Here is a 25038-nt window from a genome sequence, read left to right on the forward strand (position 1 = left end):
AGCGTTGACTCTAATGGCCTGAAATGACAGTAGTTAAATTCCCAGTCAACGTTCCGTTCGGTCCTATCAAAATTCGTTATTTGTTGCCAGGCATGGAGTAGCCTACATTAGGATTAAACGGAGTTTACCCGACTCATTGCAACACAGTGTCGACGCAGTCAGGACAGACGGGCCTCCCTATTTACGGGAGCTTCACTGATTTAACTCAAGAGGTCGCTGACATTCTGATTCTTATACCAACAACAGTTATTACTTAAATTCTGACGGAAATATGTGCCTAACAATACGAAATGATTGGCAACAACAATATCACAGTAAATAAATAAATAAATACATTAAAAAAAATAATAAATAAAGATCAATAGCAATAACGTTAAGAAATATTTAAATGGATTTAAAGTGTTGCAAATACTCTAAACGTAACGATTTTCACAGTTTAATACCTGCCGCTGAATAAACGTTTTCAGCTAGATAGTTCCACATAGAAACGGTTCATTAATATTGGCCTAGGAGCATATCACGACTGATACATCATAATCTGTCTGATTTTGAGATTAGTTAAGAAACGTTGCCACAAAAGATTTAATGCTACAGAGTCAATATATTTTACGTGCGACATTTACGTTTCTGGTTCAAAATCGCAGAAGGAATTTCATATATGACAGTTCGGTCCTTCTGTGTGTCCTTACAATATTCATAATATTAGTTGTACATGTTATAGCTACATGTCCAATAAGTAAATGTAGTGTAACACTCCACGTTTACGATAATCTGTATAACGACTACGATCGCCATAATTCCAGTGCACAGGGGTTTGGTCCGTTACTCGCCAAACTAAAATAATTTCTGACAAATTCTAAAAGATTCCAAGCACAGTCGTAGCAAACAAACAAACAAAAAAAAGCTTTACAACCAATAATGCTTCGCGTCACAGCAAGGGTTAACGGTGGCCGTGATGGCATATGCTCGTAGTGATGCAGTCAGAAAAAGAAGGGAGGGGGGAGAGAGACAGAGAGGGAGAGAGGGGGCAGGCGTCAGTGCTGAGGGCTCGCTGGGGAATCAAAGAGCAAAGGCAGAGCGTGGACACAATGAAGCGGCTAACAGACGGACCATAACTGGAGCAACGACCCTTTCGTGCACAGTGGAAACAAGGTACTGACTCTAAACGACGCTCATTTATTTCCACACAGCGCGAGAACGACCGGGGGATCATTTTTATTCCTCGTGTTTTTTTTTTAGCTCGGTATGAAAAGGAGCTGTTATTATGGAAAGCATAAGATGCAGGAAGCAACGTAGCAAAGCCTCGGCATCAGTAGGCGAGACGACTGAGGCCCTCAACTTCCGCAGGGTCCTAGTGCCTTTGTTGACAACAATTGTAGCGGAACACATCCTTGGTCTTGTAGACTAATAAACAAATTGTTTTAATATTGTGGAAAGCACATCTCAAATGATTGCTGTGCTGTGCGTTTTTGGTGGCCGCGACGGTTCGGAAATTCATGGAAATACGCTGTGTTCATGTGTCATGAGCATTACAACGCTATCTACAGGGCCGTTTCGTTTTGTCACAACAAAGCCAATCACAGGAAAAAGCTTATGCCTGTCAAAACTAAACGGATGCTAAAAAGTTTCGAACAGAACTGGCTTTCAATATGTCAGTTCTATATTATAATGCACAGCATAACCATATTATTGTTTGATTCAACAACTAAGGTGCACATGTTGGCAATTTTATGCAGCAAAATATGATAGGATGTGAAAAAGAATTTTTCAGAGAAGATGGCACGCCACGGTATGAGCGTGGTTGACAGAAATATGTGCATGTTGTATCGACCTATCTGACTCACGCCACTGATTTGTGATTTACGTAGAATAAATATATTGATCATGCAAATAAAGAAAAAACGTACTAAAAACGAGTTTATCAGGAACACTGGTTGTATTCTATGATTTACACGTGCGAGCGGTGTTGCTCAAAGGGACGTATTTGAAGAGGGTGGGATTTTAAATAATACGATTTTTATTCGTAGCCTTCTATACCTGATAAACTTTAGTTATTGTGCAACGTCAGATGACGGCCCTATATTCATCAAGTGAATACCAAGTCACTTGTAACTTAAAAATTGTGACTTGTCGGTAGGTTGAGTGGCTGTTTTACGAAATTCCGTTGAAAATGCAAAGCGATTGTCCTAGTTTTTAGAATAGTTAAAATGCGATGTGTAACGTCTCAAATCACTTGGTGAATTGAGGACAGCATCGTGGTGTCCATTCGCTGTCTTTTTTTGCAAATGCATGTAGCGTTCGCAACTGCAATACTTTGCTTTATTATTTGCAGGTGAATACATCATTAAAGAATGGTTTTCTAGGGTTTATTTTAAATCAAACGTTTATTTGTGTACTAGATCGCTAACACAGCGCAAGTTGGGTTTGTTTTTTCCTGATTAATTTGCATATCCTCAACAGTTACTGTCGAGAATATAATGAAATGGGCCCTGCAACCTGCTCGCTTTATGACCCAGCGGTGTCCTTCCTCTTTGCAGCAGCTTTCGCTGTTGCGGGAGGACCAGAAATCTGCAATAAGGTAGTTGAGAATATTCAATAGATCAACTGATGTAATGAAAAGGGACTTTAACACAAGCTATTCGTCGCTAGCGAATAGCACGGAATTCACCACTGCTCTAATTTATTATTCTTTGAACGTGTCGGTTAATGTTTTTTGTAGTCCTGAGAGAGTGCACGCTGAGAGAGCGGTTCTCCCCCGTATGTAGCTTTGGAGCAGATGAGAGATGCACCCGTTTTCTCCCCGTTCTTCCCCTTTCACATTATTATAGAATTACATTACACATAGAAGCCTTATATCCCTCGCTGTCCTTTTTCTGTCCTATCGCCCGGTTTTGTGTGCGTGTTTCTGTTTCCTGCTGACGGCTACCATTTGCGGATCTGTCCAATTTTCAGTGCGTGGCCACTCCGGGGGAAAACAGGGAGCTATGTCGTTAAAGCCCGGCCACGGCGACGCTTGATCAACCATGATGAAGACCGAAACCCCGTCCGCAGCAAGCGGCGGCAGCAGCAGCAGCACCTCGCTCCGGAGTCCGTCCCCGCACAGGAACGCCTACGAGGCGGGTATCCAGGCGCTCAAGCAGGCAAAGGATGCCCTGAATAACGCTGCGAACGGGGATGAAGGCAAGGACGGCAAGCCCAGGCCCTCTGCCCGGGGACGCAGGTATGGCTCCAACGTCCATCGCATCAAGAACATGTTCATGCAGATGGGGTCTGTGCCCGGGGAGGAGGAGGATCCGGCGAAGGCTAAAGACCAGTCGGTGCGGCTGTCCCTCCCCAGGGCCAGCAGCCTGAACGAGAATGTGGATCACAGCGCTCTCCTCAAGCTGGGTGCCACCGTTTCGGAGCGCGTCAGCCGCTTTGACTCCAAGGTGGACTCCCCGCGGGGCCCCTCGGGCTTCTCTAAGCTGCAGGAGACGCGCAAGATCTTCGAGCAGCGGCACCTGCAGGAGAAGCAGGCGGCCACCAACCGCATCCTGCTGAAGAAGGAGCGGGCGGCGGGCTTCCAGGACAGCCGGCTGGATGTGGTGGTGCGTTTCAACGGCAGCACTGAGTCCCTGGACAGCCTGGACGTGGGGGGCGCCGGGGAGGCCGTCTCGCCCACCGTCAGCCAGCTCAGCGCCGTTTTCGAGAAGGCCGACCTCCGCAATAACCTGCACCGGCCCTCCTCTGCCTCCAGGGCCGTGGGGGTCCTCAACTCCAAAGTCATCACCAGAAGGGGGCGCGCGTTCCCCCCCGTCAGCCAGGATGACGCGGGGCCCCAGAAGGCTCACGAAGGGCCACCTCGAAGCCCCAGGAGCAAAGCGGGCCCCCAGAACGAGGAGGCCCCTTCCTCTGACAGCATTAGTTCGGGGGTCAGGGCTAGGGCTGAGGAGCTTTGCAAGATCAAGCCAGAGACAGAGGTGGGCAAGCAGCGGGCTGTGGACTCTGGCACCCCTGAGCCGGCTGAGAGGGAGTCTGAAGCCAGGGGGCTTGAAGACACCGCTGGCAGCAACGCCTCAGAGATAGGGAGCAGACTGGTGCAGGCCGAGATTCACGCCTCCCTGGAGAATGGGGAGAGCACCGCGGAGAAGGAGGCCTCTGAGGCCGGCTCCTCCTTACCAGACCGCTCCGGCTCCGAGAAGGCAGCGGAGGAAGGTGAGAGCACTCACGGGGACGAGCCGGAGGATTCGCCTCCAGGAGAGGATGGGGGGGAGGAGTCCCGGAGGGAGGATTACTCGGAGGCGGACCTGGTGGATATCAGCGCGTACAGCGGCATCGGGGAGGACTCGGGCGGCAGCCAGCTGGACGAGGATGAGGAGGAGGAGGATGAGGCCTACGAACCTGAGTCCAGCTGCTCTGAGATCCCAGGGCTGCCCACAGAGGAGGAGCTGCCCCCGGGCCGCAAGATCCGCTTCAGCAACTCACCGATCAAGGTGAGTCCTAACTGGGGGATGCTGGGGTGGGAGAAGGGTAGAAGAGTGGGAGTGTGATGGAGACAGTGAACACACTGTGTCCTTAATGATGATGATCAATATTTTCCTTTTTATGAGTATCATTGTTATTATTAGTATACATATTGTTGCTGTTAGTAGCAGTAGTGGGATGGGAATGAATTTTACTATTTTATGGCAAATTCATAACCTGTTTCTCTCCACAGTCACAGATGATTGTTCATCTCAGCTCAGGTTAGCATGTGTTCACTAAAGGCTGGGCTCTGTTTAGACCCAGACCTGCTAGTCATACAATATGTATGGGGCTGCTGGTGATAATTTCACAGATGCACTGTGGGTAATTTTTACATTTTTAAAACATTTTAATGCTTGAATGCTTTAATGCTTAATGCTTGACCTTAGGACCAGTCATGTGTCCGCCACAGTCTTTTGTCATGGGTATAGATGATCAGCCCCTTATTGGCTGGCACGGCTGGTGGCTGACCTGTTCCATTATTAATGGGCACCACAATGCCTCCGCTGTGATAGTTCTGCTCGGCGACTTGGAAAACCCGCTGCCACAAACGATGCACTTGAATTGGTGAGATCAGATAAACTTGTAAACCAGATCGACTCATTAGGCTGTTCGTACCCACTCACACATCTGTGTACGTAGTTAAATGAGTCCAGGTGAGTGCGGTTATTTCTTCTAGCACTAGTTTAGGAAGTAAAGTTTACTGAAGTCTACTGAAACAAGCCATGTCTGCTGATCTTGGAACAGGATGTTAATTGCCTTATCTGGATACAAGAAAATTGTATACGAATATATATATATATATATATATATATATGAATTATATATCTAAATATGCAGAATAAATAATACAAGGTATCGATTGTTTCCACTTCTGTATATCAGGTTTTACTAATATATAAACATAAAGTTATTCATTTTCCTGTGCTTGCAGTGTATTTTGCTATGCCACTACAATAGGTTTGTTATGCGTTGGTTCCCATATTTTCTATTTTATTAAGGGGAAGCTTATAAAACTTGAAGTGGGTCCAACTGGTATGCGGTGGGAGTCTCATTGGAGATGTGGAAGTGTGTGAGAAAGCTGTAACACTCCACGTTACGTAAGAGCATGCCAGTTCAGCGCCTTTATGCTGTAGCCCAGATGGGCGCCCACGAACGGCGCTTTGGGCTGTGCTGAGTGAAACTGCTGCCAGTGATCGCACCAGTACGGCCTTTCAGCATCAGAAGGAGAATACTTTTTCACTGCATCCATGACACTCTGAAGGTTTCGTGCCAAACCTCAGAACTTTTATACTGGGGAGGGGTGGTGGTGGTTGGGGGGGGGGTGGGGGGGGGGGGGTTGGTCATGCAACACAGAGCATATTCAGGGTTCTCTGGTGGAAGCACTCGATAACGCAGTGAATTTTCCACAACTCTGTGTGATGTGTTCTAGTGTAGGCGTTTTCACATTTCTGATGTTCCAGTAATACATTCATGTTGACTGCCTGTAGTCTCATGTGTAATGTGTGCAATAATAATAATACATTACTATAGTTACTTATTATAATTAATAATATGTCAGATACAATGATGTGTTCCTAACTGTGTAGCTGCAATGCAAAGGTTTCCCTCACCAAAAGTGGAGCACAGATGTCCCTTGCCATGAACAACATCCACATTCTACTCATCTGAGTATCACTTTTTTCCTCCTGTATTCCATTCATGCACTGCTGACAGTTAGGTTGGAACAACACTTTGAGTATTACCCCATGGGCAAGTGTACATGTTGGATTTATGTGTATGGGTGTCTGACTATTTATTTAGCTTGCCAGCTAAAACAGTTTGGCTGCTTGCTAGCTAGCTACATGCGCTAGAAATTTACACACAATACATGCGCTAGAAATTTACTGGAGACAGTTAACTAGCAAGAACAATACATCAAGATATTTCCTACCTAACATGACTTTTATAAGCAGTAACCTTTCTTTTTGCTGGACACTATATATTTTTTGTTTTACATGAGTTAAGTTAGTGACAGAGTTTGCACCAATTTCTGTGAAATCGTAGCTACATGGGCAGCAGTAACTATCTGTTTATATTGGACCACTTAAGTAGGAAACAAAGGACAACGAGTGATAATCCACCATCTTGGCTGGCTAGCATTTGACAGTGGCCAGTATTAGCTGATAAGCCATCTTGATATATTACTTGTGATTGTAATGCGTAGTATTTGCAAAACCTTGGTCTATGATGTTTCATCACATCTTGGCCTATAAGCGTCAAAACTTTAAGCCTTTTAAGTTTTTATTGCAAATTAATTTTCAGCAAAGCTTTAGCTAATTGGACCAGTAATAGCCCACTTATTATACTACATGTTATTAGCTGGTATTTATTGTCATATATATGGCTATTCAAGAAAAACTATATGAACGGATTTTAAGTAGCTCATAGTTGCTGTCAGCTGGCATCAGAAATTAGGCTTCAAATTTTTGCCAATGAACACAGAATAACAGTATACAAAATTTAAGTTAACCAGCTGTCTAGGAATTGCATGTGAAATAATCACAGATATTTTACCCAGTATCAGTTACATGCGTGTAATCTGAGTAACGTCTGTAGAAAATGTTTTGCTTTTGCATATCATATTTCAGAATTCAGCTTGTGGTCTAGCATTTGGTTATGAAAATACATCAGTATGTAATGCCGTAGCAAGAGTGCTTAGTTGATCCTCAGTGAGTTAGATGTTCCCGGTGTCCACACTGTCTTTCACCTGAGTTTCTGGGAGACCTCAATGACGTTCGTGGGAAAAGAGGTTCGGGTGTCATCCGCGTGGTATCCCTGACAGCTTGGCTGGTTCGCACGCTCCTGCCCTTGTTGATACGTGCGAGCGAGCCGTATGGGTTTTCTCCGGAGCTTGGCCCCATTGTCTCGCTGGAGCCGCCATCCAGTTGGAAAATGTTGTTTTGCAACCCAACACCCGTCACTTATTTATGAATTTGCTTGCGTGATACGCCGGGACAGTTGCCTCCTAGAACAGGACATCGGGCAGCACAGTGATGAGCCTGTTTTTTGTTCCACCGATCGAGCGCCTGACCTTTTGCCCTTGTTAATTTGGTAGTTTACCTAAAAGCCAGAATTGCATTGCGCTTCCGAGATTTGTACTGTGTTTGTGATAGTTAAGTAGACCGGGTAGGCGGTTGACTGTCTGTTTTTGGTAATTATGTATGGTAATTATGCTCGATACTTCATAAGTTCCTTTCAGGCTGTAGAGGACATGTAGTGAAATGATGCACAGTATTTACGTAGCATTCAGAATTACCCATAAACATCTACAGAATTGAAGAGAGGTGCCTCAGCTGAGCATGGACACAGCCAGATCTATTGTTCTCCCAGCTCCAAAGTGTCTAGTGGATAAAGTGGGTCTTTAAATTGAGTCAAATAATTGATGCATTTTCTGAGAGCTGGTGAGCAGAGGATTGCACCCTTTAAGGGCTGGTCTGTGTCTGCCGAGGCGCCATCAGGTCAGGCAGCTAAGAGCACCGCTGTTGTGTCATGTCAGAATCACAGCTGAGATGATCTCGGCCCTGTCACTCGGCTCACGGCGGTGGGTAGGTGACGCTGATTGTGACGGGATGTCACAGTTGAAATCATCACATGGCTGAGCCATCTGTTTGCTCAGTTTTTTTTTTAAAAAAGGATCCATGTTCCTTTTATTTAATGTGTGTAACACTGAAGAGAAGGGACTGTGTACCTGGAGCAGCAGTGTGGAGCCATGGATTGGCCACAGAATTGGAATCCTTGGGACACAGCACTTATGCCCATGGGAAAGGGGCCATTACCTCAGCCAGTCATTATTATATCCCATTTTTATTAGTTTAGTAGTCATCTTTTATCAGTGCAATCAACATAACCTTGCTTTTATGTATTATCTATTTTAGAGAAGTGAATATTTACTAAATCAATTTGGTGTGTGTTCTAAAGGCACCCAAAGCAGAATTCATTTCAGGAGTCAAACACAAGACCCTCTGGGTGCAAGTCTGTTTCCCTCCTCTGTGTGCTACTGCCTGAAATGTAAGAAGTCTCTGTAGGATAACTGTGTCTGTGAGGCTGACGAGTGATGCAGCATAAACCACAGCTTTGCCCTTTAGTGCTCTTTAGAGGCATGGAAAACTCTCCCAGAATCTATGCCCAATAAAATGCATGATGAAAACACGAGTTTCACATATACCAGCATGTGGTGTTGCTAAGGGCAGCAGCAGTGTTGTGCGGTGGTTAAAGCAGGAAGAGGGTGTGGTATCCTGATATGGACAGCATTTTCCAGCTGAAACCATAATCCAGTGGGTCTCCAGAATCTGTTATGTTCAGAATTGCAAGCTCTGTGCTAAATATCCCTGAATAAGAGCAGCTACTTAAACATAAAAGATGGAGGAACGTATATAGGTAATATGTATTCATATAACAATGCATAGAGTCATAGCCTTTGTTTTTTTAATGTATGTGTTTGTGTGTGTGTAAATGTTGGACTATCTGTTGCAGTGGCTTTTTCACATTTTCTTAATGTTTTTTTGTTGTAAAATTAACATTCATGTTAATGATTTTCATGTAGGGGAAGGCGAGTGGCACTGTGGAGGTTAAATCTGATAGATCTGTTACAGATATGCAGCAGTGTTTCTCAAAAGTGGTCCTGGGGACCAATTGTCTGCACTAGTTTCTTCCCACTGGACCTCTTAATTAATTAGGCATGATTGAGTGCTGTTAGCTGAATAACAATCTGGATTTGACAGCTCTCGGCAGTTAACTGCTGTAGCTCAACAAAAATCTGTTGTTAGAGGTACAGGGCTAAAAAAAGGCAGACATAACTTATTTTGTTAAGTTGTTTACCCTGAATTAGTAATGCAGATATATTTGACTCTGTTAATTCAGTGGTTAAAAAAGAGAATTCTCTGTGGGTCACTACTACTGGGCGTGAGAAACAAAGACAAACAGGAAGTAATTACAGGGCTCGAATTGTCCCTTTGTCGGTCCCTCCCCATGACCCTGACTGTTCATTCCTGTGTCCTCCCTCAGTCTCGGGTCTCCAAGCCTTATCTTGGAGCAGTAAACAGCTCAGCCAACTGGAGCTCTCACCCTGCTCAGATACTGTAACACATTTCCAGACCCTTCTGGCTCGTAAGAGGCCTGCTGGCCACAGAGGACCGGGCTGATGGGTCTCCGTGTGTCTGACCCTGTTATTAAGTGCTTCCTCGTCCTGGGCCGGCTAGGGCGTCCCCTCTTATCCTATCAGAGGAAGGAAGTGGTCCAGGGAGAGACAGTGGGAGGGGTAATATGCTCAGGGCAGGATATACCCCAGTTCCTTTTTGGAAAGAGAGAGAGGGGGAGAGAGAGAGAGAGAGAGAGAGAGAAAAGGAGAGAGAGAGAGACAGAGAGTGAGCATGTAGAAACATGTGGCGGCGGCCATATTTAGACATCTCCCACATGACAGGGCAGAATCCATTGAGCAAGCTGCCACTGCAGGAAGCATAGTGGTCCCTATGCAGACAGTAGCAGCAGAAGCTCCGTCCCTCAGGGCCTTCATTGTAACCCACAGGACTTGGGGGGGATGAGTCACTGGAGACGGAGGCCAGCACGGTCGCACTCCCCCTCTGAGAGCCGTGAGCTGACCTCCGGCCTCCACCCAGCTCCGCAGTTTTAGTCCTTGGGGACAGGGTTCCTGTTAAGTCCTTCGTTTGGAGTCTCCACTTAGCTGTGCCTCGGTGAAAGCGATGGAAGTGTGAAAAAGGGTCCAGGATGCTGCCTGCAAAAAAATGCATCACATGAAATCTTAATCCTCATCGTAATTCTCATTTCTTCTGATGAGAACATTTTACAATGAGAAAAATAATTCTATTCTGCAGTGGTGAGAGTTCAGGGTTTGAATGGGAATGAAATTAAAATGTGGCTTGATGAAGTAAATAACCAATTGGAATTGGAATTGAATGAAGTAAATAACCAATTGGAATTGGTTCCAATAACTTGGAACTGGTGATGGACACCCAGGACAGAGTGAACACTTCCCTGGTGTTTTTTAAAGTCAGGGCTCATGCCCTGCATATTGCATCAGAAAGCAACGGATCGTCGCCAATATCCTGCGTCTCCGAAGCTCTCCTCTGATCTTGCAGTAGATAGAGTGACACTCGGAGAGACAGGGACAGAGCCCATTCTGCTTTCTGTGCCAGCGCTGAACCGACAGCGGCTTGGCCGCTCTATAATGAACAGGAAGTGACACGTCGAGCCGCTCAGCGCTGATGTGGCCGGGCAGCCCTGCCCTGTCTGACTCAGGGGCCTAGCAGTTTTCGCTGCGTTGCAGATAAACCCGCCCCCATTGTTAGACGCTGCTTAGTTAATAGACTCAGCTGAGTGCCACCGAACCACTGCGCTGGAGGTGCCAGCGTCACCACAGCAGCCAATTAATCTGGCTGCCTGGGTTGGTGGGGGGAGTGGGAAATGCAGACATAATCACGCCGCCATTAATTTCACCTTTGTTTTTGTTAATTAGACAGAGCATTTTTGCAAAATGAAATGAGCTTTGTGTGTAAATTGGATGTAAGAGTCAAAGTTGAACAGGGTCACAGGGAAATATTGGTTTGATGTAACTACAGTCAGGTTCTTGTGCAGAATTTGGCCAGCCACCTATGCTCTCGCTCTTTGGTGCAGAGCTACTCAAGGTGTGACTCTGTAGGCATCCATGGTAGATCCCTCCCCTCAGCTCCTCTGACTGTTTAGGGGGTTTTGGGAGAGCGAGGCGGTGTTGACCAAACAGGTTGTCAAGGGTGCCCACGGCTGTTCTGAGCCTTTTCAGGCAACCTGCAAAATTGCATTGTGGGCCCAATGTCTGCAGCAGTGGTCCGCATGTCCTTCACCGTTCTGAGGTGCTGAAGTGTGTACCTCTCTGCATAGGCAGAGGAATCTCTCTGACAACACCTCCATTGCTGACCCCTTTTCCAGCTCATCGCTTGCCCTCACCGTCACCCATCCAGTGTCACTTAAACAGATTATAGGCACGCCTGTGGTTATAAATAGAGGTTTGTGCACTTAACTTTCCTGTAATCCCTAAGGTTCCCTCTGTGTGGATCTTGCCGCTATGTTAGTGGGGTACTTAAAGGCCATGCTGCCTCACTTTATAAAGAAATGCTTCTCTGTTGCTTTATACTGTAGCATTACATGCTGGTTCTCTACTATGAGACAAAAAGCACAATTTTGTTTTCAGAACTGCATGTGTAGTCTCCTCGGTACATATGCAAGTTTCCCATAGCGTGCGGAAACTCAAGATCCAAAATGGCAGGAGTGTATCATGCTCAGTCTTGGTGTGTGTGCTTTGAGGTATGTCCATTGTTGAGCAGATTCTCAGCAAATGCTTTGGAAATGTGTTTAAAATGCAAATTAGGGGGAAGGTTTCCTGCAGCATAATTAGGTAAAAAAAAACATTCATCTCTGCAGCTGGAGTCTCATTTGGTTTCCTGTAAGTCTCTGCTGTTTAAGTAATACTGCTGTCTGTGGAACACATTATTCTCCCAAGTAAGTTCAGGATTGTTTAATCATTTATGTTTAGCCCTTTCAATAAAAAGCAATGTATGTCAATGCATGGTAAAATATAGATTAAAAATGCATGAATAAAGAATAACAATATGGTATGTGTGTTTATTTTATAATGCGCATCAAATTACATACATGAAAATAATAATAAATTCTTGCATGCGGTGTGTTTTTATATAATGTACTGCTTTGGATTTTACCATGCACATGTCTTTTATAATGGAAGAGTTGGGGGCACTATATTTATCAATTGCTAGTGTTTAGCACCAGAGACTCAGTCCTTAAATACAAAATGGCTAAGTCAAAAAAAATAAAAAATGGTACGCATGGTTGAATGTGAATGCTGAGTTATCCCCATAGCTGCACATTTAAATCAGGTCTTGTTACAGTGAAGCTCTTATTACTGATCTCACTAAGGCACAAAGGCACCAGGCTGCATTCTGATAGTGTGATGGAAGGTGTCACAGGGCTACCTGTGTGTAGGGAAGCCTCAAGAGCAGGCGCTAGGCGCAACCTGGCCTGAATGAATGGAGAGGGCTATTTCCAGCAGGGCGCCCGGCCTGACAGTGATGTATTGCAGGCGGGATGAGCTGCCTGCCAGGGAAGCCGGAGACCCAGTGCGTCACGGGGGTTGTGAATTTAACAGGCCGAAATAAGGCCTGCCTTGTTGTGTGGGATGGTTTTCTCTATGAGTTGGAGGTCCTGATGAAGCAAGAGGTGTATGAAAGTGGAAGATGGATAGTTACAGTTGTATTCCTTCCCAGGTCTCCAGAGTAATAGGGCTAGGCAGTCTACAAGACGCACATGTTTTTGTCCCACCCCTGATTTGACCACTCCCCCACAGGCTGGTGGCCCTCAAAAAGCAATCCCTCTCACCCGTGCTCTCTACAGTAGCCCTTTCCTTCATGTGTGAAGGCACAACATCCTGATTTAGATTGTGTTTGGTCTCCACCTCTAGGTCCTTTGCCAGGTAGCAGCTTCAGCTTAGTAAACCCTATAAAGTTAATGTATGTATGGGTCTCTATATATGATCAGGCTGTATTCCCCATGCTGAAGTCTTCCTAAGGGTTTACTTCTGAGGTGCTTTGTGTGCTATTGGCCAGAGCAATGCTCAGAATTACAGGTCTAATATATGGCAGTGGTGAAAGGAGATGGATGTTGTTACCAATGTGGTGTGAACCCCCTGCCTCCCAGAAAACACCCTCCTATACATCCTATTATGTTGTTTATAGTAACTTGACATGGATAGACTGTTCATAAACTAAGTATCTGCCTGATTTCTTTGTCACATATAAAGCTGGGTGTATTGCCCAGCTATCTTGCAAAAGTTAACATTTACAAGTGGGTGAATGTCATAAACCAGCACATCTGAAGTTATGAAATACACCTGATACATTCCTTTGATCAGCACCGTGGCAGATTTGTAGATGATAGCCAGCCAGATAGATGTTTTTTGGGGAAATATCAAATCAAGTGGCATAGGTGGAGAGGCATTTGATAGAATGGATCACAGAACTCTTGCTAAAGTGCAAGGAGAGCACTGCGTGGGACGCCGCAGAGGTGATGAATCTCAGACTCTGAGCCACAAGCCTTTATCCCCCCAGTCGTCTTCAATCCATATATTAGCAGCTGTCCTGAGCCAGTTGAGGCATTTACTTTTAGTGAAATGATGAGGCTTCATAAGGTTGTAGTTTGAATCTTGCTTGGCTCCTGTCTGCCTCCAGTGTCTAGAATGCAGAGAAGAGCTTGCATTTCATTGTGAGTCACAGTTAAGGTCACAATTCAGCATCTGTACAGTCAGTATCTGTCATTTTGAAGACAGCTTTCATCTGTATTTTACTCTGGAGCCCCAGTGGTGGGGCAGAAAAGGACTGCTTTAGAATGTATGGTCCAGCGGTGCCTCCTCCAGCACTAGAAGCATGTGTCTCCTCTTCTGTGGTACACACACACACACACACACACACACAATGTCAAAAACAGGTTACATAAACCCCGCTTTAAATAGACACCTAGCATCCAGCATCAGCCAATGTAATAACCCACTGCTTGTTCAACCAAAAATGCCACGTGCTGGTTATTTCACATTTTTGGCAGGCAGGCAGGCTTATCCGTGTTGACACACAGAGCATTGGTTGAAGCCAGCGCAGGGAACAGGGCAAAGGAACGCCATGCATTCTGAGCACAATCGAAATACCAATTACAAAATGCAAGTCCAGGGAATAGCATTACAGCTCTCGGCTGATGAAGCAATTCGCCCTCGCCCTGTGCAGCTAACGTTGATCTGTTTTGAACAGTGGCTCTCAGCCACTGATCTCCATTATTATGGTGGACAGAAGGGACAGGCTTAAGCTCATGAGTGGCATTAAAGCCACCGCGAGGCTCACTGCGCGCACGTCATAGCTTGCGGTGTCTGCTTGTTTTTCCTGTCCTGTTTTGTAGCGCACAACAGGTGCGTCTCTACCGTCTTTTCATGCCGCGAAAACATTTTTCACATCATCTGACCGACTGTGGTGTGTCAGGCAGCCATTTTGTCTGTGTTGTTTTTTTCCGAACGGGCCTCTCCTCTGTGCAGATAACACAACCCCCCCCCCCCCCCCCCCCCCCCCCCCATCCAGCCCACCCCCGCCACCGACCCCCTCCCTCCCCCTCCCTGCAGCCCATGAGCCATAGGTCAGCAGCCAGTGATACAGAATAAGACCCTGGGCATTTGCCTGTCTGTTTGCAGGAAGTGTCGTTTTTGTGTATTCTGTGGTGGATCCTGGTCTCTTGAATGTTGTTGGTTTGGTGGGTTTGAAGCTGTAGCATCCCCGTCATCTTCTTTGCCTGACTAATAGATCCACTAACTGAAGGGCAAACGCCCATAGTCCCAGGTCTGCATTTAGCACAGTTACATCGTCAGCACCTGCGTACGGACTATGTGTTCTGTAAAGTCTACAGTGTTTCCCCATGTACTCAATAATATTTTAGTCAGAGCCTCATACTATAATTAATAATACTACTATTACTATTTGATTTAACTGGTTTATTAATTGCTATTACTTAGATATACATATTATGTGGATCTAGTTCATCATATATCTTCGTGTGAGTTTTCAAAGGTGCTTCAGACCAACATCACTGAATTGTGATATTTCTATAGTTTAGTGCTGATGGGTCATCATAACAAACCAGAGATCTCAAAGCACAGATAGGGCCCATCTTTATGATAGCAGCAGTGGCTGAAGTGCAGTTTTTCATTGAGTGATATTGTGATTTGTGGTGACACTTTCGTTTTCACAGTTTCAGAAGGAGAGCAAATGAAACCATGAACCGCGGGGCCGTTTTTGGCAGTTGAAGCGGTGCAAAGTGAAGCCCTGCCAGCGGGCAGCGTGTCCTTATTGCACCTGCCTTTGTGCCCTCTCTGTCTGTCCTGGGCTTTCAGTTAAGCCCCGGTAACCTCTGAAAGACTGGCTGCTGCCAGTGTGCTCTGAGGCTATCACAGAGAGACAAGAGATGGAAGGATGCTGTGCAGCAAATAGTCTGTTGAAGCAAACAGGATATGACCGACCATAATCTACAAACACATGTAGAATCTCTCTCTCTCTCTCTCTCTCTCTCTCTCTCTCTCTCTCTCTCTCTCTCTCTCTCTCTCTCTCTCCCCCCCCCACCCCCCATTGCACACACACACACACACACACACACACACACACACACACAAAGTATAATTCAGACCCTTATTCCAGATGCATTAGGATTTTACCCTTTTAGGCTTTTAATGGGATTTGCACCGTGAAACAATGAGCAGGCTTTGCCGTTACTGTGTTTCACTTTCACATGTGTTCCTGCCTCTGCACCTGTCTCTGCACCTACGTGTGGAAGCGTGAACCCCACTGCTGGCCGAGGCTGCTGTGTCAGGCGGCGTGGAGACATGGTTGGCGGCCGGGGGAGCCAGACGGGTTGCCACTGAGGCGAGGTCCCCACACAACCGCAGCCATCCCGCTTCTCCGTAGGCTGGCACTGAAAGCACCCGAGGGACAGACAGGAGGAGAGAGAGAGGGAGGGGGAGAGAGGGAGAGAGAGGGTGTGTGAAGAGGGGTTCGAATAAGAGCACAACGGTTTAGAGGCACTGATTGCGAGTGCTGTGCTCTGACCATGGAGCTTAATGTACCAGGCGTACACAATCAGAGACGCTCTCTCTCTGTCTTGGTCTCGCTCTCTTGCTGTCACAGAGAAGCTCTCAAGTGTCCCTGACTGAGGGTTGCCCGGATGTTTTAAGAGGGTGAGAGCTGTCCCAGTCATTTCAGGACACGTGGGCACCCCTCTCCGGAGTGCTGACTGGCAGAGCCAGGCCTTTGTCTCTCGTTCTGGATCCAGCTCACGTGTATCTCTTCACTTTGCTCGCTGGTACATGTAGCTGAGGGACCCAATGCATGGCCATAGGCTGCTTATTTGTTCCATGGCTGTGAGTTCAGACTGAGGTCTGTGTCTGTTCAGGTCAGGAGCAGGATTGGACACAGTGTGGCGTAGTGGTATGGAGCAGGACTGGTAGTCAAAAGGTCGCCAGTTTGATTCCCCAATAGGGCACTGCTGTTATACCCTTGAGCAAGGTACTTAACCCAGAATTGCCTCAGTAAATATCTAGCTGTGTAAATGGATAAAATTGTAACCTGTGTAAGTCACTCTGGATAAGAGCGTCTGCTAAATGACAATAATGTAATGTAATGTAATGGACACAACGACTGGGCTGAGGTATTTCAGCCTTGCTGGGTGTCTGCATTTATACTATAGACAGAAACATCAAATACAACTTGACAAAACCAGGAAGCATTTGCTGTATACCTGTTATGCAACGATGGCTTATTTGGCCGGCAGGAAGTGGGGAGAAAAGCTGAAGTGACATGCTGTTGAGACGTGTGGAGAAGTTGATCGGCCTCAGTCTGTTTGCAGGCCATCATAGAGGAAATGCACAGTCATGGTATCAGTTTACGTGTTGCAGTGATGAACACTTTCAGTATAGTGTCATTAGACTAGGCATACCATGTATAGTAGCAGTGATGAAATTCATGTGCCTTGGATGTCAACATTGGAAAGGACAGGAAAACCGACATCCAGGAATTGAGTCTGGAACATTTACAGATTCTGTAATCTCTTATATATGTATGTATACGCCTGTTCAAAGCATCTTGTTTGATAGGACTTCTGCATGCAGAAAGAGGGATTGGAACATCGTGTCAGAATCTGTTCCTGCAGTTGAATGACCATGGCACAGTGTTTGTGGAGTCAAACATTAATGACTGTATCCCATCGTTAAATGCCTCTAAAAAGCCTTTGATACCCTATTTTGGGCTTGTTAAGCGTGATGTTCCAGTTCCTGTTTTTGCAGTTTTGCTATGTGTTTGCCATGGACACATTTGGCCGCCTTCTCTGCGCGAGTGTGAGGTTTTGGAGTGGGAGTATCGAGGCGGAAAGAGTCGGGCTCCTCCACCACGCAGCCACTCTCCCCGCTGTTGTCAGATGATTTGATTACAGCCGTGGCCCAGAGGAAGATTATTTTCTGGATGTGCCTTTTCACCCCGAAAGTGTCCGTTGTCCAAAAAAGAATGTCACGCTGGCACACTGGCGCGATTGTTTCAGCGCCGCCTTTGTCTCGGAGGGGCGGGAGGAGGGGGCGGGCGACTTAATGAAGAGGCGCTTTTCAGTCGCCGGCCGAGCCATGCCATTTTTTTTTTTTTTTTTTTGCCAATGGGGTGGACTTTTTATCACTTTCTCTTATTTACTCTTATATAAGCTGTTGTTAGTACATTTCCAGGGAGATATCTGCCATTGCTCTGAGGAGGTTGGGGTGGGGGGTGGGGGGTCTGTCTCTGAAACACAGGGGTTGTTGTGGAGAGGGCCACAGGGGTTGTGCCGAACTGTCCAGCGTTTATTCCCTCTGCGGATGCCTTTCTGACGGTCGTCAGCAGAGAGCAGAATTGCTGGAAGACCGTGCGCTCACACAGCCAGCTTTGTTCTCCCCCATCCCTCTGTCTGTCTCTCTCCCTCCCTCCCTCCTTCTCTCTCCCTCCCTCTCCCTCTCTCTGTCTCTCCCTTTCACCACCTTCTCTCCTTGTTTTCAGGCAGCCCGCTTTTTAAAAATAGACGCATTGTAATTGCCGTACAATTGCCACCCCCTCAGGCCTGTGCGCCCGTCGGCCAGAGGAAACCGCTCTCTGTTTCTCCCTTATTTATTAATGCAGTCTCTTGGCCGCCTGTTTCGTCGGGTTTTTCGTGAACCCGTGTGTATTTCTTTGCGCCCCGCTCTCCTCCTCCGGTCGTGCTCGGCATTGTTTGCCTGCATTAATCGCTGCAGTTTAGGAGCGAGATTCCTCGAGCGATTCCTTCGCGAACCAGCTGCTCGGGCACCAGGGCTGTTTATGCGTGCATCTTCATGAGCAGCGGCCCTTGCTGAGCTTTGACTCATCTCTTCCTCTTCCTCTCTCGCTTTCTCATTCCTTCACCCATCCCCCCAGCCCCCCCCCCTCCCCCCCCGGGATGCTGGAGACACGTTTTTGTGTCCCCCAAAAGCCAGTGGTTCCCAACACCTACTTTGAGAGGAGAGCATCTGTAATTTGATGTGTTGTGGAATGTTTACAGTGCCATAAGATTTGAACCAGGATGGAAAGATATTCAGAGCGCCGGTGTTATTTCAGGCCTTTCCGTTCCGTGCTTCAAGTGGGAATGTAATTCGTGCTCTCAAAGCTGATCGGTGCTGATAGGTCAACAACACAGGCCAGGAGTGGCATTATTGGTTTAATTTGACTCAGAATTACAGTCTTGTGATTGCTTTGTAGCAGACAATTAGTGAGAATGCTGCCAGGGGGACAGGCCTTTCTCAAGCGAAAATACAGAGAATTTTTGGTGTTGGATTATTTTAAAGAGGAATGTGCACCCCAACCTGGGCCAACCCACACCAAGCCTCTGTGGTCCTGATGCCTCCTGCATCCTATCGAAGAGATTAGTTTAAGCCTTATTGTTAATTACGAATTCAGCTAATGCAGGAGGACTTAACATGCTGAAAATTGCACAATTACTGGGACTCATTTGTACAGCTGCATTATTATTGGAGCAATTCAGGGACCTAGGATTCAATCTCGCAACCCTCAGGCTTAGAGTCCGGTGCTGTGGCACATGCTGCCGCACATGCTCAGTCATAGGGTCCCGATTTCCTGTCTCTGTGTGGCGGGCTGTCCCCTGACCTCAGAGCTGTTCTGGAACAGAAACTTAAAAGCTTCCTGTTTCACAGCAGATGTCCTTATTTTGCACGAGTCTGATTGGTCACTTTAGTATATTGCGACAATGCTGGCATACAGCTGGGGTTTAACTGGTAAATCTGTGGTAAAATACATCGCTAAAGTATGAAGTAATCAAGTTTTGAACCTGAGAGTAGTGTGGGCTAACTTTGGGCTTTGACTCCGTACATAATACATACATAACACCACAAATTTATCCAGCTGTGTCTGCCATAGCTGTGTCTGTGGTAAGATTACCATGGCATTGTTGGTTGGATGAGACTCCTCAGGGTATATATGATGTTGGCCTTCACTCAGCTGGTTCTGTTGTGTGTGCTAAATTGACATTCATAATTACTTCAATGTTATGTGTATGATCCACAACAGTTCAGTGCAGAAATAGAATGGGCGCCACCCTAGGGGAAACACTTTGTCCCCTATCACCTTCAGCTGCCCCAGGGGGTTACTTGTGTAAAAGAGCTGGGATTGGCTAGTATCAACAGGCAGGGCCTCGTATTGTATTAAAATGAGTTGGTCAGGCTATAGTGGCATGGGGAACCTTATTCAGCGGGTCTGAAATCCATTTAGCTGTTAGGTGATGACTGTGATTGGACCTGGAGCATAAAATTGCACCGAACAATGCTGCTAACCTTCAGGATGTTACAAAGGCTAAATCAGATGTCAAGTATCAGAGGACAGGAGAGGGCCATATTTCTGGCTGTAAGCCTTGGAGCATGCTCAGTAAGTACATTCGCAAAGCCCTCATTCTCCCAGCAGCTGCCCATCTTTGGTGTGTGGTGTGCATATGAGTGTGTGTGTGTGTGTGTGATGCTGGTGCCAGGGGGGAAGCCGTTTGCCTTCAGTGGCTGCCCTTCCTGACCGCACGGCCCTCTTTGTGCTGAGAAGGAGCCAAAGGGTCACACCACATGTGCTGGAAAAGCGTGTGTGTGCTGTGCCATCACAGGGAGATGAACAACAGATCCCTCTGAGGACTTTCACTATCATGCTCCTCTCAGAACCGTGAGGAGGCCCTTCCTTTGACCTTCATCATTCACATATAAAATAAACATCCGTTGCAAGCAGCACTGCAGCCCTGTTGGTCACAGTCAAAGAACACTGCGATGCTGAGAAATAAAGGCTTCAAAGTACACTGCTGAGATCAGCACTGCTCCTGTTTTACCTCTAACTCGAGCAACTGAGTGAGACTGGTTTATTTTCTGCATTTTCTGCTATGGAGCCAACTGTGACACAACAGGCTGGAGTCCTTGAGCAAACAAATGTTTTATTTGCTGCGTTACCCCGGCGTTGACCCTGAAACGCTTTAAAAAATAAACAAATGGAAACAGGCTGGAGTAAAAAACAAAACACATGGCATTCGTTTCTTCCTCCGTTCTTTCGTCCTCAAAGATCATGGAGGTTGTCCACAATCCCTGCCTGGCCCTCTCCTGGCACTGTGTCTGCGTCCACGAGCTGGAACTGTGGCACCATGGTTTCTTTCTGCTTTTGCGGCCTGGTTCGCAAGCGTTGGGGCTTACTGGCAGGGGACCGGAGTACTGTGTCTCTCCCTGGATCGGCCCTCCTCACATAGGGAAGGTCAGAGCAGCACATCTCTTCTCTCTTTCTCTGGCATAGACCTTCCCCATTGTCGCCTCCATCCGCCTGTTGCCTCCCCTTTCGGTGGTTCCAGCTGGCCCTGAAAGACAGGGCCAGCGTATCGCTCCCAGGTCAAAGCTCTCATTCGATGACCGAGGCTGGGTTGAGTCAAGGAAACCCTGCTCTAATGATGTGCCATTTACTCACCGTGTGCATCTCAGATTCCTCCCCCTTTAGTCTGCACACACTGCATACGCAACCTTTAAGAACTGGCTGCAGCGAAATTTGCTAGAAATTTGTACGTTAGCTAAACAAAATCTGAAAACATCTGTTCTTTGGCCGGTCTCAGTTTTGTCTTTGTGCTGTCATCTCGGTGACAGCAGTAGCTGTAGCCGCTGTCTTGAGGTGAAGCTCGTGTGTTGCGTGCATCGCGTTGCGTGCATCGCCTCGGTACGTGTGGTGAAGACTCTGCATTAGCTCCCTCATGTTGTCCCGCAGGGGGTGAAGGAAGGCTTTAATACATCAGCCTGCAGCCTGATACCCTGAAACTGTCTGTGAAAATAACCCGCCAGGCCCGGCTCTCCCGCGCTGCGTCTGGCAGCAGCCCTCTGGGACGAATCCACTCAGACGTCTTTGGGCAAGGTGGTCATGTCCTACTTCCCCGGCTGCACAGCCAATGGCAGCCATGGCTCCGCGCTGCAGTCCAGGGCGTGTTGTACGGTGTGCTAATTCTGGCACCCATATGTAGATCACGCTTTCTGCAGGGTGTCAAGAGTTTTACGCTGTGGCGGGGATGCCATGTGCGTAATTGGAGAGGCTGCTGTTGCTGTGACCTGAGGCTTACCGGTTGCGTTGGCACGCGACTGTGACGGACTTGAAAAGCCCTCCCCGGAATGTGTAGGCTGTGTAAAATGGATTCCAGTTGGATAATTCAAGCCATTGAGAGTGTCTCTGGTTGAGGGTGCCGACTGAAGAAATGAATATTGTAGTCCTTTCTCTATTTATGATCTGCCTGTTGCCCCGATTTGAATTAGGATGCGAGTTGCTCTTAATATTGACTATCGTGTGTGCAGCCATACCCCCTCCCCCCTGTGAAAGCCCTCATTGGCTTAGATGGCTCATTCAGTCTCCAATCTGGGTCCAGCCTGAATGAGAGTGGCTGCCACCATGGCTGCGATCCCTGAGGCCTTCTGCTTCCACCCCCCATTCACAGAAAGCGGCACATATTGTGATCCGTCATTCTGAGCTTCGGGGACTGGCTGTCTCTGCCAGGCTCAGGGCAGATAAAGTGAGGGATTGCGGCTTATCCACGCTGAGAGCATCACTGACATTCACATAAGGGTGCCCCAATATCTGAACCATGTCATATCATCCAGAATGTTCGTTCAAAATTCAGCACATTTCTTCCATTAATTTGCTGTCTGTCAAATAAATCGGTTTAATGTGCTTTTAATAGATGTTATTGAATGGGTCTACTGGCCTCTATTGGCTCCTGTTTAAGAGTCAGTTGGATGATGTTGGAGATGGGCCTGTCCTCCATTCGGCATTTGCTTTGTTGTGGTGCACTATGCTATTTACATTGTGACACATAGTACTGTACTGTAGTACAATTGGAGATTTCAATATTGAGTGGACAAGGGGGAGAAGAAAATAGCTGATAATTCTGCTGTCCAGTGCTGCTAAAGACGATGACACAGAAAATTGTGTTAATTAGAGGTAGACTGATAGATGTTTTTTTCACTGTCAGCATTACAAGCTGGTAACAGATAAATTGAGAGATATCTCATCTTTAAGAACAATTTCTGAATTCAGTGTTTCAGATGAAGTAATATGAAAGTATTGCTGTTATACTATATGTGTGAGTTGCTAAATAAATGGTGGATAGCTGACTGTAGTTATTTGAAAGAGAACTGTATGTGCTTATGTGTAAGGGCTGTCTCTGTGCATTCTTCCTGCAGTCTAACTTCCTTTCTCCTGAAAACAGGTTATCATGTCTTCATTTGAGTCTCAAAGATACAAAAGGTGCAGTCCAGCCTTGATTTCCAGTGAAATGCAGATTCAACTGCAGATTTGCAACTCCATTTTTTTTAACTAACTTTCTTTGTTAATGCACCATGAAAGTGTAATAATTTGCAGTTGGAACAGCCGCAATGATATCAGTCCATCACAGACAGATGCAAATATAGTCAATGGATTCAATCGACACAAAGCTTTATTGAAAAGGTAGTGACCCAGAATCCATGTAATGTTTTCACAACATTGCAACACTTTCACTGTACCATTATGAAAGTTGGTAGTAGACAACGCAGATCATCCATCAAAAAAGACCCTATTTTGGCAGCCTCTACTTACAAGGCATTTTGCTTCACCAAACAGAGTAAAGCGGGTATCAAATTAGAATATTTGGTGGCAGTGTAGCATAATGGTTAAGGACCAAAAGGTTGCCGGTTCAATTCCCCATGGGGGCACTGTAGCTGTACTCTTGGGCAAGGTACTTAACCCACAGTTACCTCAGTAAATATCCAGCTGTATAATTGGATTTCAGACCTGTAATTGATGTAAGTCGTTCTGAATAAGAGCGTCTGCTAAGTGCCAGTAATGTAATATAGTGTAATATCTTTGATCACAAAGGGTATCTTTCAAAAACAGAAACGTACAGGAGGAACTCAGGGGCCACCTGATGAACGCGAGGAGAGAGTGTGCTTCTTTGCCACTCGAGACCTCATAACCGAGCGCGCAGGTGGGCGGGCGGACCTGGAGGGCGGTGCAGCGGAGGGACAGAGAGAGAGGCTGGTTTTCATCAAAGACTTCCTGTTGTCGTGGTGCACTTCCTGCGTCTCCCCACAGCTTCTATTTTAAGTTCTGAACTTTGGTCTGAGGACCCTTCATCACATAGCGGTGGCGTGTTTATTTGCACCAGGCCCTTCGTCTCTCATCCTCTGCTTTTGAGCTTAGATTTCGTGTTTTGCTCAGCAGGGCGAGCCCCTGTCTTAGGTCAGCTCAAAGGCAGTGACATCTCACACAACCTCTATCGAGCAGGAATGCTCAGTCATGGCTCTGTACTGTGGAGTTTCTCTCCAGCCCAAAGAACTGCTGGAATCAACCAGGTATCTCCTCAGGTTAGTTTTTTTTCAAGATATACTTTTCTATGACTTTGCGCCATTACAGTTGCAGAGCAGTTGTGGTTCACTGCTTTTAGGATGTGCATCAGATCACCCCTCCTCCTTCTGTGCCCACCCCTCCCCACCGCTCCTCCCCTCCGCTAAGAAGGTGATCTCAACTGCACTGCTGGAAAAGGGTTAAGGTGAATGAGGACTGTGGGACAGTTTCCTATTTTTGAGAAAGCTGGAATATTTGAGCACTGCTGGATCGATACTGCAGTGTGACTGTGCATATGATTTACACCTCCTTGCGCACTTGTAGATTTTATAATGTCACTGTTTAGTGTAGATTCCCACCGCTGCCCAGAACTTTGCATGTTGCTGTGAGCCAGGGAGAAGGCTTGGAGAATGCCACCGCTGTACAGCCTGCTGGCCTCCCACCAGCAACGCTGCCTGAGTGGGTCTCAGAACTAGGGGGTGGGGGGTGGGTAATTGGGAGCACTTAGCGGCCTCGTGTCTGCGCTAGTGGGTCTCCCATCCGAATCCTCCTTTGATTGTGAATGAATGGCAAGGGGTGGAGGGATCCTGTCTGAAGGCACAAGCGGATCCCTCCCCGGCTCTCGGCTCTCATTGTTCGGGCTCCTCAGTGCGGCGGGTGTCCTGATTAAATCACGTGCTTTCTAATCCCCGCGCTCGTCGTGGCAGGTTTTGGCAGCCGCGGGAAGCTCGCAGCAGCCAATCCCAGTTGGGCGCAGTAGTTTTTCACGGGCGGCACCGGGGAGAGAGGGGGGAAAAAAAAAACGACCACTGTCACAGCCCCAGCCGTACCTGCAGACTCCGCTCTTTTGTGTGTGCGTGTGTGTGTGTGTCTGAGCGGTCTCCATGGTAACCCGGAGTGCTGAGCAGCTCGCCGCGAGCCTAATTCTCACTCCTGTAAGAGGCGTGGAACCAGATGCTTACATAAAAAAGAGAAGGGAAGGGAGTCTGTGCAACGCTGCTGCCTCGGTCGCCTCCACCCTTGCTGCACCGGAAAGTGCTGACGG

At 46.9% G+C, this 25038-nt stretch overlaps 1 protein-coding gene across 1 annotated transcript in view; it reads left to right on the top strand.

Annotated features, from left to right (window-relative positions):
• The first annotated feature begins 1005 nt into the window (after positions 1 to 1005).
• Positions 1006 to 25038, top strand: part of ppp1r9ba (protein phosphatase 1, regulatory subunit 9Ba) — a 46063-nt gene continuing 22030 nt past the window's right edge. The window contains exons 1-2 of the mRNA XM_036552114.1: positions 1006 to 1152; positions 2953 to 4472. Of these exons, the coding sequence (XP_036408007.1) occupies positions 3024 to 4472 (1449 nt within the window). The 5' untranslated portion in view covers positions 1006 to 1152; positions 2953 to 3023. The remainder of the gene's footprint in view (positions 1153 to 2952; positions 4473 to 25038) is intronic.

This window comes from Megalops cyprinoides, chromosome 19 (assembly GCF_013368585.1).
Source record: "Megalops cyprinoides isolate fMegCyp1 chromosome 19, fMegCyp1.pri, whole genome shotgun sequence".
In the NCBI taxonomy this organism is placed as follows: Eukaryota; Metazoa; Chordata; class Actinopteri; order Elopiformes; family Megalopidae; genus Megalops; species Megalops cyprinoides.